Source organism: Medicago truncatula, chromosome 1 (assembly GCF_003473485.1).
Source record: "Medicago truncatula cultivar Jemalong A17 chromosome 1, MtrunA17r5.0-ANR, whole genome shotgun sequence".
Classification (NCBI taxonomy): domain Eukaryota; kingdom Viridiplantae; phylum Streptophyta; class Magnoliopsida; order Fabales; family Fabaceae; genus Medicago; species Medicago truncatula.
The window spans coordinates 42,739,266-42,755,528 of NC_053042.1; the positions used below are offsets into that span (position 1 = coordinate 42,739,266).

The 16,263-nt window shown below is 31.6% G+C and overlaps 2 protein-coding genes across 3 annotated transcripts; one reads left to right on the forward strand and one right to left on the reverse strand.

Moving 5' to 3' along the window:
* Window positions 1-1,170: 1,170 nt before the first annotated feature.
* On the reverse strand, window positions 1,171-4,135 carry LOC11427648 (uncharacterized). The gene is made up of 2 exons (XM_003591349.4): window positions 3,602-4,135; window positions 1,171-1,965 (listed from the first exon to the last, which is right to left on the reverse strand). The coding sequence occupies exons 1-2, from the start codon at window positions 4,041-4,043 to the stop codon at window positions 1,424-1,426; spliced, it is 984 nt and encodes a 327-aa protein (XP_003591397.1). The 5' UTR covers window positions 4,044-4,135; the 3' UTR covers window positions 1,171-1,423.
* Window positions 4,136-12,705: 8,570 nt separating this feature from the next.
* On the forward strand, window positions 12,706-14,380 carry LOC11414886 (cytochrome c oxidase subunit 5C). Of its 2 annotated transcripts, none has more exons than XM_003591352.4 (2): window positions 12,706-12,857; window positions 13,960-14,380. In XM_003591352.4, the coding sequence occupies exon 2, from the start codon at window positions 13,989-13,991 to the stop codon at window positions 14,181-14,183; it is 195 nt and encodes a 64-aa protein (XP_003591400.1). In that variant the 5' UTR covers window positions 12,706-12,857; window positions 13,960-13,988; the 3' UTR covers window positions 14,184-14,380. The 2 variants fall into 2 exon arrangements, with proteins under 2 accessions (XP_003591400.1, XP_039685740.1); XM_039829806.1 differs by having other exon boundaries at window positions 12,714-12,856; window positions 13,957-14,380.
* The last annotated feature ends 1,883 nt before the right edge of the window (window positions 14,381-16,263 follow it).

Below are 16,263 nucleotides of genomic sequence, written 5' to 3' on the forward strand. Positions count from 1 at the left end.
AAAGAAAATGAGATTTTTTTGCTTATATTTTAGGACGGAGGGAGTAGCTCAAAATGTTTAATATTAATTCTTTTTCAGTAAGTTCTTACTATTAATGGAATGACATTAATGCTTAACATGTGTCTTAAGGACGCAAGTTAACATACCCCTTTAAATAATATACACGTAAGGTTTAATTACATTTTTTTTTTCCCTATTTTTACCTGTTCATAGAATTGGTCTTCCCTTTTAAAATCTAAATTTTGGTTTCTTCTTCAAATTCCTAAACTCAAAATATGGGGACATATTCTAATCACACAGACATATGCTTTGACAATGTAGAATCATTCGTATGAATTTAACATGTCATTAATTAAAAATTCAAAAATGAATTTTTTTTAAGTTTAAACTGAGTTCCTTATAAAGTGTCTTTTTTTAGTTCAAACAAAATTTGAGGGAGGGGCTAAAATTGAGAGATTTTAAAATAGTTGGACTAAAATTGGGAGATTTTAAAATAGACCAATTTCATGACTGGCTAGAGAGACAGAAACTACAACTTTTTTTTTTTTGCTGAATCATGATAAAAGGAAGACATCAGGAGGAAATTGCAATATTAACTATCAAAATTATTAAAAGATAAGGTATCATTATATTGAGTGTGTTTTAATGATTTAATTTATATGCACCGTCAATGTAAAAAATAAATTATATTTTGTAATTTTTAGATCATTATAAACGTTTGACTTTTTTTCTTATATCATAATAATGTTTAAAGTGGTACACATAATTGGTTGTGATGTTTTACAATGTGCATGAAAATTAAATTCGATCTAATTTGATATTGTGATTTGACTGTTTCAATTATTAATTTGTTGTCTAATTGGAAACCCTACGATCTGATTGATTGAGCAAAAAGGCGAACAAGAGAGTAACGAAGAAGATAAATATGGGAGAGTAAGAACCTCATTGTTCGGAATTGGAGCAAAAGAGAAAATTGGTGGAGTGATCCTACCACAAACGGAACCATAAAGGTAAGGTCATTGGCTTTGGTTAAATGGGTAGTGAATCTCTTCCATCTATCAATAATGTCTTACTTGTTGAAGGATTATGACATAACCTACCAGACATAGGTCAATAGGTAACTTTTATTAATGTAGTAATATGTGAAGAGTGTGGAACAGACTAACAAAATCGAAGGGAGTGGGAGGTAGTAGATTATTTCACGATGAAAGAAAACATGTTATCCTACCATTGACATTGAGCATTATACCGACAGAGACAAAAACAAGGACTACAGCATTTATGAACTTACAGTTACACCAAATTTCCACCAGAGTTTATCTTTCTAGATAGTATCAATAAATGCTACGAAACCAAACATAAAAAACCAAAGGAACACCAAATTTCAACCAAATCTGTTTAGATTTATGGAAAGTGCTATGAATTAAAACACAGCCTCAACAATAGCATGCTTCTTTTTAGGGTATCCAATACCAACCATATGGTTTAGGTACACTTTCCCATCCTTCACAGTAGCTGATGTAGCCAAACGATGTTTAGGCCCTGAGAATTTTGCAACAACAGAAGCTGTATTCCATCCATCTAAACTCTCCACTAATCTCCCTGAAGGATTTCCAGCAACTACCACCTTATTAGGAGACAATAACTCTAAACCATCTCCAAAATAAAGTGGCCCTCCAACAACATTTATAATCTTCACTTCCTCTCCTTTTGTTAAATCAATCTTGAACAAATTACCACTAAAAGTGTGAATTACTATTAAGAATCCATCTGGGTGGTAAACAATTCCATTAAGGCCAACCAATGTTTTGTGCCACTCTTTTGGAGTGAATAGTGGGTTTCTAATGATTGATATAAGGTTTCCACCAACCCCAACTTTCCATATTTTACTTGCTTTTACATCAGTAACATATGCATTGCCTTCTGCATCAACTGCAACATCGTCTGCTAAGGCTTTCTCATCACCTGCATTGAATGGGGAACCAATATTAAATAATTGAGTCAAAAATTGGATAGAGTTGTTACAACTTTCAACACTAGCTAGCACATTTCAATATAGCGGCAAATTTAATAATCCCAACAATATCACCATAAATTAGTAATTAATATCTTTGAACTTCCAAAGTTCAACCAATAGGTACTACCTCCAATCCTATAGTATAAAGTTTGGTCAACAGAAGAAGTAGATATCAACTTCTATTGACTCAACTTTTTCGTAAATAAAATCTAGTTAAGGATTGTCTTAGTCAGAATTCAACTCAACTTTTTCAAACCATATTTTTTTAATGTTCCAATTGTTTTCACATTTTACCATAAAATTTACTAATTGTCTTTTCCACTACAATGGTGCTTGAAACGAAAAAGTTACCGAGTATCAAGATGTGAAAACTGAGCAATTAAGGTTGATTGTCAAAATTTGGTGAGCAACTCGACATCTAGATATGAGGTATAACGTGTCTACCTACAGAGTTATCATGAATCAAAACGAAAAATAATCCATCGATAAAAACAAAGAGAACAATAAACGTGCAGGTCATGCATGGTTGGAATAATTATATTGAAATATTAAAAATTGTGAATAAGGACACACAACAAACATCTAACCTTTGTTCTTCGTATCCTCGACCTTTACTACGTTCCAAACATAACAAACCAACCATGCATATACAATATTAAATTTCAAATAACAAAGAATAGATCAAGTGGCCAGTATCCCAGGGTGCAAGTGATTGGTGCATAGAGTGTGTGAACGTTGTATTGTATATCTTGGACATTGAGCTCGATTCCAACAAATAAAAAAGTAATTTTGTACTACTATTTTTCTAGTTAACTCTTGTTACGTTGTAGGTAGGAGTATAACATCTTTTACTGGACTCAATCATGTAACATGGTCCATGTATTAACATTTTAAACATTATATTAAATGATTAGATCTATAAACAAAATTAAACCGTTGAATGGGTTAATTTATTTTTTATCTCTATGTAAAACGATAATCACCACATGCTACTTACACACACTTTAAAGTTCTGAATGTTCAATATAACAATATTAGCATTTATCAATTGAGCTATTTATTCTTAGAGACTTGAATTAGTTATTTATTTCGGTAAGAACTTGAATTAGTTATTCCTAACATAAAATTATTAATATACTCTCTCTATCTTTCTTTTTTTTTTTTAGCAAAATACTCTGTCTATGTATTAAATTATAAGTCATTTGACAATTCCAAACGTATTAATAAAATATAGTTAATTTCTTTTTTAAAAAATTAATACAAAATTTAGTGAATTGAAAATAAGAGAGGGTAAAAGTTAAACTAATACAAAATACAAATGCATGATGACATTGAAATATTTGATGATAGTTAAATACGTATACCAACTAAACTCTCCATTACATCAAGTTTGTTTTATAAATTGGGACGGAAGAGTAATTAACAAACATATTTCCCTAAAAACATGAATATATTCGGATTTACGCACTCACGTACACGAGTTTATGAATATGATAGAAAATCGAATCAAAAAAAAAAAAAAAGGAAAAAAGAACATGAACATGAAGAAATAATAATAGTAAAATAAAGAAGAAAAATACTTACTAGGACCCGAGAGTTGAGTAAGAAAGAGGCGTTTCCACGTAGAAAGATCATAAGCAACAAGCGCACTGTAACGATTTCCTCTAACATCAGCGTTTACAACCAAAATCCGATTCCGACTCCGGTCAATCGTCATCCCCAACGACGCATTACCGGCCAACTCCGTTTCTTTCAGAACAGTCGCTTCCTCAAACACTGTTCCAGCTTCTGATTCCTTCTCCGGCACAGAAATTTGACCGATACCACCTTCAAAGAAAGAGTTTATGAAACGGTGGTTATCGGAATCCCACTTTGCACATTCTCTGAAAAAGCCTTTGCTGTGATAGTGGTAAACGTGAGTTGAGGGTTGAGTTCGTTCGAGAGATATGATTATGCCGATGGGTATGGCTGTGAGAAGGAAGAGAATGGCGAGGAATTTTGGAGAACAGAGACATGAACAAGCCATGAGAGAGAGAGAGAGTTTGGGTTTTTGTGAAAAAAGATTTCCAAGAGAAAAATGAAAATGGGTATTCGATCCTTGTTAGGTGGCAATTGAGTATGGAATTGTTTAAATAAATAGACCCCACTACCCATACATGTTTGAAAGTCGTGATACTCTTGTGAGCATGTTCCTCGTGTGACATTTACACTATTTTTGGTTTGAGAGAAATTGTGAAGTGATAAATAGGTGAGAGAGAGTATGGAAAGAGAGAAAGAGGTGAGAAATAGAATAGATTTAAGGTATTGTTTGGTATAAAAGAATAAGAAGAGAAATAGAAAAGAGAAAAGTGTATTAATTTTTTAAAAGTACAAGAATACCCTTAAATAAAAAAAGAACAGTCAAATTTATTTTTATCATTATTCAATTATTTAATTACATAATCAATTATTTTTATCTGCAACTAGACTTATAAAAAAAAGTTACTAACCCATTTATTTTCTTAAATGCAAAATACATTGTAATATTAAGATGAAAAAAAACGTTACAAAAAGTGAGGACTCGTGATAAAACGAGGGTAAAAGTGAAAGTTTGAGAAAAAAGTGTGTTATTCTTCCACTTTCTTCGCAGGCCAGAGGAGAAATTAAAAGTAATTGGACCCTACCAGTTTTTATCTCTCTTTCCTTTTTCTATGTTAAACCAAACAGGATAACATTGTTGTCTCTCTTTTATTTCTCTCTCTCCTATTTCTCTCTTTGCAAGTTCCTCTTGCTGGGAAGAATCGAACCTGAGACCTTGAGGAGGAGCACACTCCCAAGTCAATACCTTTAGTGTGACATTTAGATCTATTTTCAACAACAAATAAAACACATCCAATTTAAAGATTGTAATTAAAATAAAATTATTTTAGACATATGCTCCCTCTGTTTTAAACATATGGTCGCTTTAGAAAAAAAAATTGTTTTAAAATGAATGTCACTTTCAGTATCCAATGCAATAATATTTTTTCTTTAATGAAAAAAAATCAATGGTTAATTATGGTAATTTGGTAAAATAATATCTCTCTTTCTTTTAATTATACATTTCTTAATAGGTGTGTGAAAACATTAAACGACATTTATTTTAAAACGGATTGAGTACTTTTTTTAAAAAAAAAAAATTTTTTGAAGGAAAAAAAATAATTATTTTATACATATATGTCAGTTTAATAAATATGGATATACGTTAATTATCATATTCATTGATTTGTGTGTAAAATATTTTTTTTAAAAGAATGTGAAATCCAAACTCTTATACAATTCTCTTAAAAAAAAATCACCATAGATAGGCAGAACTAGCCTTACAAATGCATCACAATTAAAGTTAAATAAATGAGAAATATTAGAAACATGCATTTTAACACACACTTTTCAATACATTCTTTTTTATTAATTAAAATTTATACGAGTCTCACCAAATTATATGGGTCCGATATAATTTTGATGGGTTCCATATGAATTCTAACAAATCAAAGAGAGTGTGTTAAAAAGTGTGTGTTAGAATATGTTGCTAACATTTCTCTAAATATTATAATATTGCTCAAAAAGTTTTTCATACACAATAGAAGCTTCCTTAACCACCTTTTATAAAGCCTTTCCCCACATATAACTTCCTCATATTTTTTTTAAGAGCAAAAATAAGATTTGTGAAGAACATTTATGAGCACAAGAAATGTTAAAAAAATGTCCAAAAATAACAAGAATGTGTTTAGAGGACATAACCCCTTACCAACATCAAATACAACAACAAGAAAGCCATAGAACTTCTATAAGAATATAAAAACTCGAACACCAATAAACCACTAATAGCCCCCAATTCAAACAAGATACCAAAATATGCTAAGAAATTGAAAAAAAGAGTCATTAGGATTTCGCTCCAAATCATTATAACATCCTCGTGTAATATTACCCCACATAAAACCTATGCAGCCACAAGCTAGAAAAAAAAAAACAGGCTAAACTTTCCTATTAAATACACTCCAAAGACAAAGTAAACCTGTGAAGCTCCGATACTTTAAAATGGATGACGTACCGTATCCCCTGCGTATCCTGCACCGATATCTGCCCAATACTTCTCGATACGTATCCGAAGAATATCCAAATATTAAATTTTATTTTTTTAAAAAATAATTATACGATACTTTCCGATACATCCCGATACGCACGGATACTTGTGTTTTTTATATTATTTTGATTTTTTTTTATAAAAAATAAGAATAGAAACATTATATTACTATAATATATAATATACATACATTTCCTTTATCTTTCTTTGGTGCCAGTACGACCCACACCACACAACCAATTGCATTTTTCTCTTTCTCTTAATCGTCAATATTATATTTATATTAATGTGCTACGAGCATGGTTTCTTGTGTTTGTTAATATACTTGCATATTAAAAAAATGGTTATAATTATATAGTACATTTAATTATATAATTTTTTTTTTTATTAACGTATCCCAGCCGTATCGTATCTTAATTTTTGAAAATTTTCCGTATCGTACCCGTATCGTATCTCGTATCTGGACTTCACAGAAGTAAATACTTTTCAGCTTTCAAACTATTTCAAATACATGTTTGAAAGTCGTTTTCGCTCCAAATCATTATAACTTCCTCGTGTAATATTAACCCACATAAAACTTACGCAGCCAAAGCTAGAAAAAAAAAAACAAGCTAAACTTTCCTATTAAATACACTCCAAAGACAAAGTAAACACTTTTCAACTTTTAAACTATTTTAATTACATGTTTGAAAGTCGTGATACTCTCTTAAGCATTCCTCGTGTGACATTTAGATCTATTTTGAAACAAAAAACACATTTAATTAAAATAAAATTATTTTATACATATATATGTCATTATTATCGTATTCATTGATTAATGTGCAAAATATATTTTTTTAAAGAATGTGTGAAATAATTGTATATTGAAATTTTTTTTGAATAAATTATACATTGAAGATAAAATTAAGAGGTAATAGTCTTTTAAAATATCCTCTGTACACTACGTTAGTTAAAACAATCTCTTGCATTAAAATATTTCATTAATAATTATCATATTAGTTCATGAGTGTACTTTTTTTTTTTTTAGAGTCATGAGTGTACTTATTTATTATCATATTAATCTCTATAAATATTACATATTCTCATATCACTCTCTATATATTAGTTCATCTTCCGGTGTTGGAACCCAAAACCAAAAGATTGCTTATTGCGGTAACAATGAGGTCCGGTGCTGCTGTTTTGATATGGAATGGCCTGCTACGGTTTTCTTTTTCTGCTGGATGCCATCTTAGTGTGGTTGGCTGTTTTGATAGGTGGCAGCTGTGTAGAGATTGGTTATAATAGTGGGCTTAGGGGATTGTTTTGCTTTTGTTTTTGGATGGTGTAATAATAATAGGAGTATTACTATTTCCATCTTATAGCATTCTCGCGTGCCCTACGTTTTTTACAAAAATGTCTTTGAGGTTTCCGGATTTTATAATTCGGAATGGTATTTTCCTTTGTTAAAAGTGAAAAATGAGTTACGGATTTTTCCAGATTTTGTAATCCAAAAATAGGGCGCGTTACATGATTTTTTCAGATTACATAATCCGAAAACTCCCTAAACACTCTTTTTTTCATGGTGTTGATGCAATTCGGATTACGTAATCCAGACAGCAGCATCACTTGTGTAAACAGAGGGTGTGATGGCTGGAGCTAAGGCAGCTGTTGTTGCTACTGTTGCCACTGTCATTCCAACTGTAACCACTCCTTCCAATTGCATTTCTTTCTAGAAGTATTGAGTCCTTAAAAGTTCTGCAAAAATTAAAATGCGTCTAGAAGCCATTAAAATTATACGTAAAGAAGTGTTGGATTTAAACTTGTATTGTCCCCTTTACCACTTTGTAGCACATTATTCTGTTTTTTTTTTCCTTCCTTTTTTACTGTTGTATATATTCTGCTCTAATCTTTCTTTCTCTTTGTTGCTTCCTAAATCTTTCTTCCAATCCCTGTTAAATGATCCATGTTATTGATAAACAAAAGACAAAGTAAAGCATCATTACATGAGCAAAACTCATCTTTAAAATGGTGATAACGGTTTGTATCTCTTGCAATTTTTTCATGGTGCTGATGCAATTCGGATTACGTAATCCAAACTGTAAATGGACATTTTTAAAAATTTTACAGAGCGCGCGAAAAATCAACAAGGTGGAAAAAGTAACACTCTAATAACAGTGGGGGGCGGTTACTGTCATGCTCTTTGGGTTCTGTTTTGTTTTGGTGGTTTTGTAATTTTACTTCTGTGCAAGCTATGTGTTTCTTCAATTATATTCACAGGCTTAACTTAATAAATTTGCTGTTTAAAAAAAAAAAAGTCGCTATATTAAAATAGTTAATATCAGCATTGAATGACTATTTTAACTAATGAAATGCAGATATTATTTTAAAATTTTGATACATTGAAGAATTATTGCGACTACTTGTTATTAAATTAGAGAGCAAAATAACTCTACATGTTTAAATTTTAAGATTATACATGTAATTTAGCAAATAAAATTATTCAATTGTTTTTAATAAAAAAAAAATTATAATAGAATAAACCAGCCTTATTACATTTATTTTAGTTTTTGATAACAAAAACAAGATTTATAGTCTTTTAGTTTTATCAATTACACTGTATTGGTACACGCAAAACTGGGGAAAATATTAATACAAAATTCAGGTTGAATTATTTATTTGATTACCATAATAATGTTTTGAATAATATTAAATAATTTTATTTTTATTTCAATTAATGACTACCATTTAAATTTCATAAAAAAATTATTTATACTTCTTAATCATACAGATATATACTCTCTTTTTTTTAAATATAGAAATATACATATAAAATGGTTTGATCCAATGTATATCTACGTTGCAAATCTATATCAATTCTTAAGGAAGTTTTTATTACTAAAAATGTTCTAAAATATAATTGTTTGGAAGGGAAGTTTACTGGATATGTTTGGGTGGAGGAATTTGAAGAGTTGTGTATAAATTTTTATATTTATTTAAGATTTTAAAAAAAAATTAAGTATAAAAAAACGGTTTATTTGCTTTAGAAAAACATTTATAGTTTTATTTGTACCACTCTCGAAAATTTAAGTTAACCAAATATATGGTCTATGAAACCACATTTTTTTCAGCTGCGTGACCACTATTTAGAAACTGAAAAAAATATAGTCACGCAACTAAAATGCGTCTGACCACTATTTTTCTACTTAGTTAACCAAATAAATTTTGGAGAAATAGTGGTCAAGCAACTAAAAAAATATGGTCACATATACCATACATTTTGTTAACTGAAATTTTTCAGAGTGATACAAAGAGGTGTATACTTTAAGGTTGTCTATCTATCATTACTCTAGATAAAAACAAGTCATCTTTTCTCCTTGTCCCCGTAATTATTAATTCAAGCGTACATTAAAGGTTAAATATTCTTCTACAAAAATAAAATACAAAATTAAAGGTTAAATATATTTTTAGTTACTAAAATATATGTATTGTATAAATTTAGTTTATGCAATTTTTGTCGAAGTTTGATTTCCCACTTATTTCTTGTTTTCAAATATGGCCCGTTTTTGTTTATGCTAAATGAATTATGGGTGTAAATGGATCGAGTAAATTCAATGAACGTAATTTTTTTTTAACTAAACTGAAATTTATGTGTTTATTTCTCGCGAAAACCAATTTGTGACGCACCCATTCTCGCAAAAATGAAACACTAACCCATTACTCCTAGAACACTATATAGGAAAAGGGGCTGAGAGAAGGGGGACTTTGCAAACCAAAAAAAAAAATATATATATATATGAAAGTTGTCCATATAAGGTTGCACAACTAGCGATGATGGTGATCTATATCAAAAGTTGATAAAGAGTCGACGATAAAATTGGTCTTGCAATCTATACAAATCTACTTTACGAATATCTTCCTTCTTCCCTTGGATGATATTGAAATTTTCATGCATTCCTTTTTGGGGGCGACAAATCTAATGATAGTAAAGGCATTAGATGGATGTCTTGGGATCACATGGAGGAATGGGTTTTTGCAATTTATACACTTCCAACCTATCTTTGTTGGGAAACCAAGGATGGCGCATAATGACTCAATCAGACACATGTTCATGGCTAAGATTTTCAATGCTCGTTACTTTCCTTAAAAAAAATTCCAAATGCCTCGAAGGGGTGTAATGCAATTATTGTTGGGAGGAATCTTTATTGAAGCATTCCGATTATGAGAAAACGAGTCCGCGATAAAGTGAAAATTTTTCACGATTATTTCACTCCCGAAACTATCTTAGTTCAACCAGCCTCGTATGCTAATGTCAATAGTGAGGTGACGATGCAAGATTGAGAACAGAAGATGAAATTTGAATGTTATCCCTAAGTTGGTGGAACCATAGTCCATAATGTCAATTATTAATAGACTTATGTTGGAAGTGGTTCAGGAAGACGATGCATCTTGGAGAACAAACTCGTGTCGATAGTATACGGTCTGATCAGCATATCATTTTGATCATATCATTTATGTTTGGATGAAGTGTTGGATACTAGTTAGTTGACGGTAGTTAAATGACATTTGATGTGGTGTGGATGGGGGCTAGAAATTGTTTCCGGGTTCAAGCTCGCTTGAGTAGCAAATGTACCGCGGTTGGTACTCAATATTTGTGGTGTGAGGAGCAATCTGAGACCATTTATCACATATTTCGTTACTAGCTCATGTGTGATACAATCCGAGCTTGTGATGGTTTTAAGGGAATCAGATTCCTTGCTGTTACAGCAGGGTGATGTAAATGATCCAGGCCATTCAATTTTAAATTGATGGCTGAGATTATTTTACTGTGTGAAACTGTGATTAAATCTGGACCGACGGATCTCATATTTACGGCTGAGATGTGCTACAGCGTGCAACTGCGTGTAAATTTACAGCAGCAAATCCTAATCCCAGTTTTAAGGAGGTCATGTTCTATCTTTTTGAGGTTTTTTCATCAGAGAATGAGGAAGTGTTGCTTGTGTTTATATGGAGTATTTGGAAGAGCAGAAGTGCGACAACGTGGGAAATCAAACGGATAGACCAGCTGAATTTGTTCATTGCAGCAGAATGTTTGTTGGAGGAGTTGCTACAAGCTTGTGATACATGTTTGCATTGGACTAGTTCTAGTAAGATTGTGATTCGAAAAACCCACCTCATTCTAGAGTTGTTGATCGCACTGAGCTTGGCAACATTCTTAATAAGTAGATTTATCTTTACTTCTCATTTTAACAATCTTATGTGAAGTAATTTTCACCTTTATTATGATATTCCAGCATGTATTATGTTTTAATTTTCAATGAGATGGATTAGCCATTTATCGTGTGTCTGTCAAATGGACCCTTTATTTTATTTTTTACGATTAAAATGGACCTACTTGATACACCACATTCAATTCAATTGTGTAAGAAAGAAATAAATAAAGGAATGAAACTCGAGTACACTACCGCGAGGAACACGTTACACGCAGTAAGAGGGGAACCAACCAAAGTACTAACAAATTTTCATTTCCTGAGTCTATTAACTCTATTGTTTATTAGTATTTACACATCACACCATGCACAAAGGAAATAATATACACCATTCTCTGTACGACATTGCAATTACAAATAACTTAAAAATAAGCACAATCACTTGCAAAACATAGGACATTTATATCTTTAAAACAATGAAGCAAAAGAAATGACAATCTCCTGCTTCTACTTAGCATTAAAATGACAACAATTATGTTTGGAGCTCAACCAAGCCGGTACACATAAATAAAAACTCAGCTTCCCAAAAAAAAAAAAACTCAGTTTAAAAAGTTTAGTAATCATCATATACATCTTGATATTTAGCTTTTTAATTAAACTTTATTTTAGAATTTTAAGATTTTAATTAAACATTTTTCCAACCATAATTTATTTGGTTGAACAGAGAATTTTAAAGTTGTACCATTACCGATACAAGCGACGAGGTGGAAATTAAGGTGTCCAGTCTTTTCGTTTTTTTTTTTTTTGTATAAAAATATTAAAGTTGTAAAGTTGAGACGTTTAAAGTAATTTAAAGGAGTGTTATATATGTTTTCGTTCCGTATAAATATTTCGATTTTTGTTTTAGCTTTTTAAAAAAATTTCTGAGTTTTAGTCCTTCAAACGTTTTCTATCACCATTTTTTTTTTTTTTTTAAGTCAATTTATATGTATTATTTGAAATTTTATTTGTATTCATGTGTAGTACATTATAAAATTCTCTCTTGCAAGAATTTAATATTTTTTAACAATTGATGAATTAAATTTAAATTTTTACATTTTGTTTTTATGCTTAAAAATTCATACTTAGATCATATTTTATTAGAAATTATAATTTATGTCAGAAGAGACACTCATAATCTTATAAACATTCCTTAAAAAATATAAAGGATGCATATACCTAAAATATGAGCATAATACTTTATGAGAACTAAAATTCAAAGAAAAATGTAAGAAAGATTAAAACGAAACATTTAAATATTTATAAAGAACGAAAACATATTTAACCCTTTCAAGAATTAGACATACCTTTGGACAACATTGGAAAATATGAGAGAAAGAGGGTGTATTAATAAATATGTGTAGTGCGAATAGAAGAAGTTTAGAGCAAACCTATCTTAGTTTGGGCTGACGAGAATCTTCGGCCTGTATTTTGCATACTAGGTGGGTGGATTGCTGTGTCCGAAATCCTGTCGACAGCTTCGTCTTCGTGTGTGCCTCTCTCTCTCTCTCTGGTGAGTTCTCTTCTCTCTCCTTTTTCAATCTTATTACGATCTTCAAACCCTAGCATCCTAATACCGTTTTTATTGTTCATAATGTTGATTTCTTTGATTTAATTGCAATTTTGTGAAGAAAAAAAATGATTAATTAGGGTCAGATTCGAATTGAATTTTTCTCTTTGAATAGTGAAATTTAATTTTTAATTACAAAACATTAAATACTTGACCCCATTCACGATTTATATCTAGCTTCAAATGTTTGTCAGATCAAGTTCTAGACAACTATCATGATCGAATCTGGTGATGAAGAAGTCTTAGAAATGTTTTACTCTCACGTGTTTATAGGGAAACAATTTTTGTGTTAGTTTTCTATTTAGGTTTTGGGTTGTATGTGCTGCGTCTTCTGTAAATTTAGTAGTCTAGAAGAATAAGAAGCTACTCACGACACCTAGACATATGATTGATTACATTGAATTATGTCATTTTCAAACTTATTATTGGCGTCGACGTGTCCGGGTCATGTCTGAGTCTGCTTGATAGCTTAAGGTTATGTGCAGTTCTTAAGAAAATGATTGAGTGAACCAATTTCTCTTATAAACTAAGCTCATTCTTAGCAGGCTAGATACAATATATAAGTGTATATGAGTGGAAAAATTTAATCAATGCTTCATTGGCATTCTAAAATGGCAAGTAACATGCCACAAACAAATATTCCAATCATGACATTTAATATGAGATGGAAAGAGTATACAGACATTATACTGCATGCTTTTGAGAATGTGTAGAGCTAATATTTATCGCCCAGTTTCATTTCAATGAGAATGCAACTTGTAGCATGTTTTATTTGTTTGGTGGGCTAACAAGATCTGCTAAGGGTTTGTTGAGCTGATTGGTAAATGAATTCACAGTGACAATGGCTCCCTTGTGTTTTCTACCTTTTTTTGATCCAAGAGAATGTTTGAAAAAATGGAATGTCACTTCTCCTGTCTTTCCCTTTGCTTTATGTTTCCTTTCATTCTCTTGTGTTCAACACACTGTCAGATCAGATTCGTTATTTAGATTGTTCAGTCTATCTTGAACTCTATTCATTTTTTGTATATTTGTTTGTAACTTGCAGTAATTACAACCTTCAAGACAAAGAAGAAAATGTCTGGTCCTAGGATTGCTCACGCTACCTTGAAGGGTCCAAGTGTCGTTAAGGAGATAATAATTGGAATCACACTTGGTTTAGTTGCTGGTGGTGTATGGAAGATGCATCATTGGAATGAACAGAGAAAAACCAGGACCTTTTACGATTTACTCGAAAAGGGTGAGATTAGTGTTGTTGTAGATGAAGAGTAAAATGATGTTGCGATGCTTTCCTTCTGTAGACTGAACTCTATTCAAGCCTTTTGTTTGTTGCTATATTCAATTGGCTCGTGTAAATGAGCCGAGCTACTTATACATTGCAAATAATAAGTTCTTGCTCTGATTTTGGATTATGTTGTCTTGTAGAAATTTCATGAAGCAATGTTATATTACATGTTTGTGTTATTTCAGCAGTATTGATATTGGTAGCTTGTTTTTTTTGCAATTACACTAGTCGTCTCTGTGTGTCTGAATGATGGGAATATATATAATAATTACTATTAAGACTGTTAGGATGAGTGTGTATTATTAGGATGAGTGTGTATTATTAGGATGGGCTTGTTGCAGTATTAGAATTAATGTGTATTGGGTCAGCATGTTATATCACCACATGACAAATATTAAGAGACTGTTGCTGACATATAATCTTTGGTAACCTTTTCATCTAATCCATAAATTTCAAATTATACAACTTTACAAGTGTAGAGTTTAGTACTAGGAGGGAAGAATACTGCTGAGCACTGCCTGGAACATTTGAATATGCATATGTTCGCCTGGGGTGGTGGGATACTAGGACGGAAAAATACTGATAAACACTGCCTGAAATATTTGAACATGCATATGTTCGCCCGGGATGGTGGGATGTCTCGCCAGGATTAGTCGGTCCTTAGGCTGGATACCTCACTTAGGATGTAAAAAAATCCTTCCCAATTGTGGTGTATCCTCCTTTCTTTTGGGTCATGCTAACCATTGTTTGTGCAAAAAGAAAAGGCAATCGGCTGATAGGGATGGAAAATAAATAGCAGAAGGTTACCCAAATTGTTACGATATTTGACCAGCTACTTCTGGGACAATATTTCAATGCTTTGTTTTGGTGTTGGGGAATATTAAGGATATGATAAAGCTATTCCTACCCCTTCAACAAACGGTTAGGATTTTAGGACAGTTGGGCTATGAAATGTTATTAGATTTTCCTTGAATCAGTGATCAAGAGTTTATTCTTACTATTTCCATTTTTCTCAAGTCCAACCACCCTACCCTGACATTGAAACAAAGTGGGAGTTTAACCACCCTTGCTACTCCCTCATTCAAGTCTCAACTCCCAAAGTCTTCGAATGTTTCTTTCTATCTTCAAAAATTCTCTAAGGTGTTGTTTGGGAGTTTGGAAGGGAGGGGCTGACTTTGAGGGGTCGGAAATATAAGAAAAATGAAGAAGTCTTTCACATTTTTTGAAAGAGTATTTTTTTTAAAAATGATAAATTACTGCTTATGATTAATATATTTTTTAATCTTAATTATATGATACCAGCCTAAATTGAATTTGAATAATTAATATAAACCATCCAAAATCATCTTTTAAGCCAATTGAGTTTCCCCCAAATTACGAAGGTTTTGTAGTCCGAAGAAAAATAAACCCCCTAATTCTTCCTCTTTTAAAGTCTTCTATTTCTTCCATTTGATCATGTTTTTTTCCAAAGCACTTCCCTCATTTTCCCGTCAACCTTCCCGCCATAGCCTAGGGTGCTCCTTCACTCGTATTTATTGTGACCCCTCTCACTTAAGTTTGATTTACTGTTTTGTGAATGGGATATTTTTGCTACCTCTATGGCAGGAAAGGTCAGCCTTATGTCTGATAACCCTTCAGTTTGCTTATTTATCAACCAATTTATAACCTACATATTATTTAGTAGCCTTTTCTTGTTAGGAATACAATGAAGTACAAAAATTGTTTCCCATTAGTTTATGTTTTTACAAAAATTGTTGCCAACTTGGGGACATGACTTTGTTCTCTACATTTACGTATAATTTAACAAGGTTACAGGAGATTGAGTTGAGGCTTTCAATACGTGGTTCTTAATTTGAATGTGTAGAAAGCTTATGAAAGGATTGTCTGTCCTAGAAGAACCAGTGAGTAGATAAGAACTCTCGTTTGGTTATTTGATGACCCTTTTCGGTTATGTAATTCAAGTGAGTTTTGTGGATTAATTCTCAAGCCGTGAGTGGTAAACTCCTGCGGCATGCTTCTTAACATTAGTACAGTCTCAGGCCAATAACTTTTGCCTTGTTGCCCAAT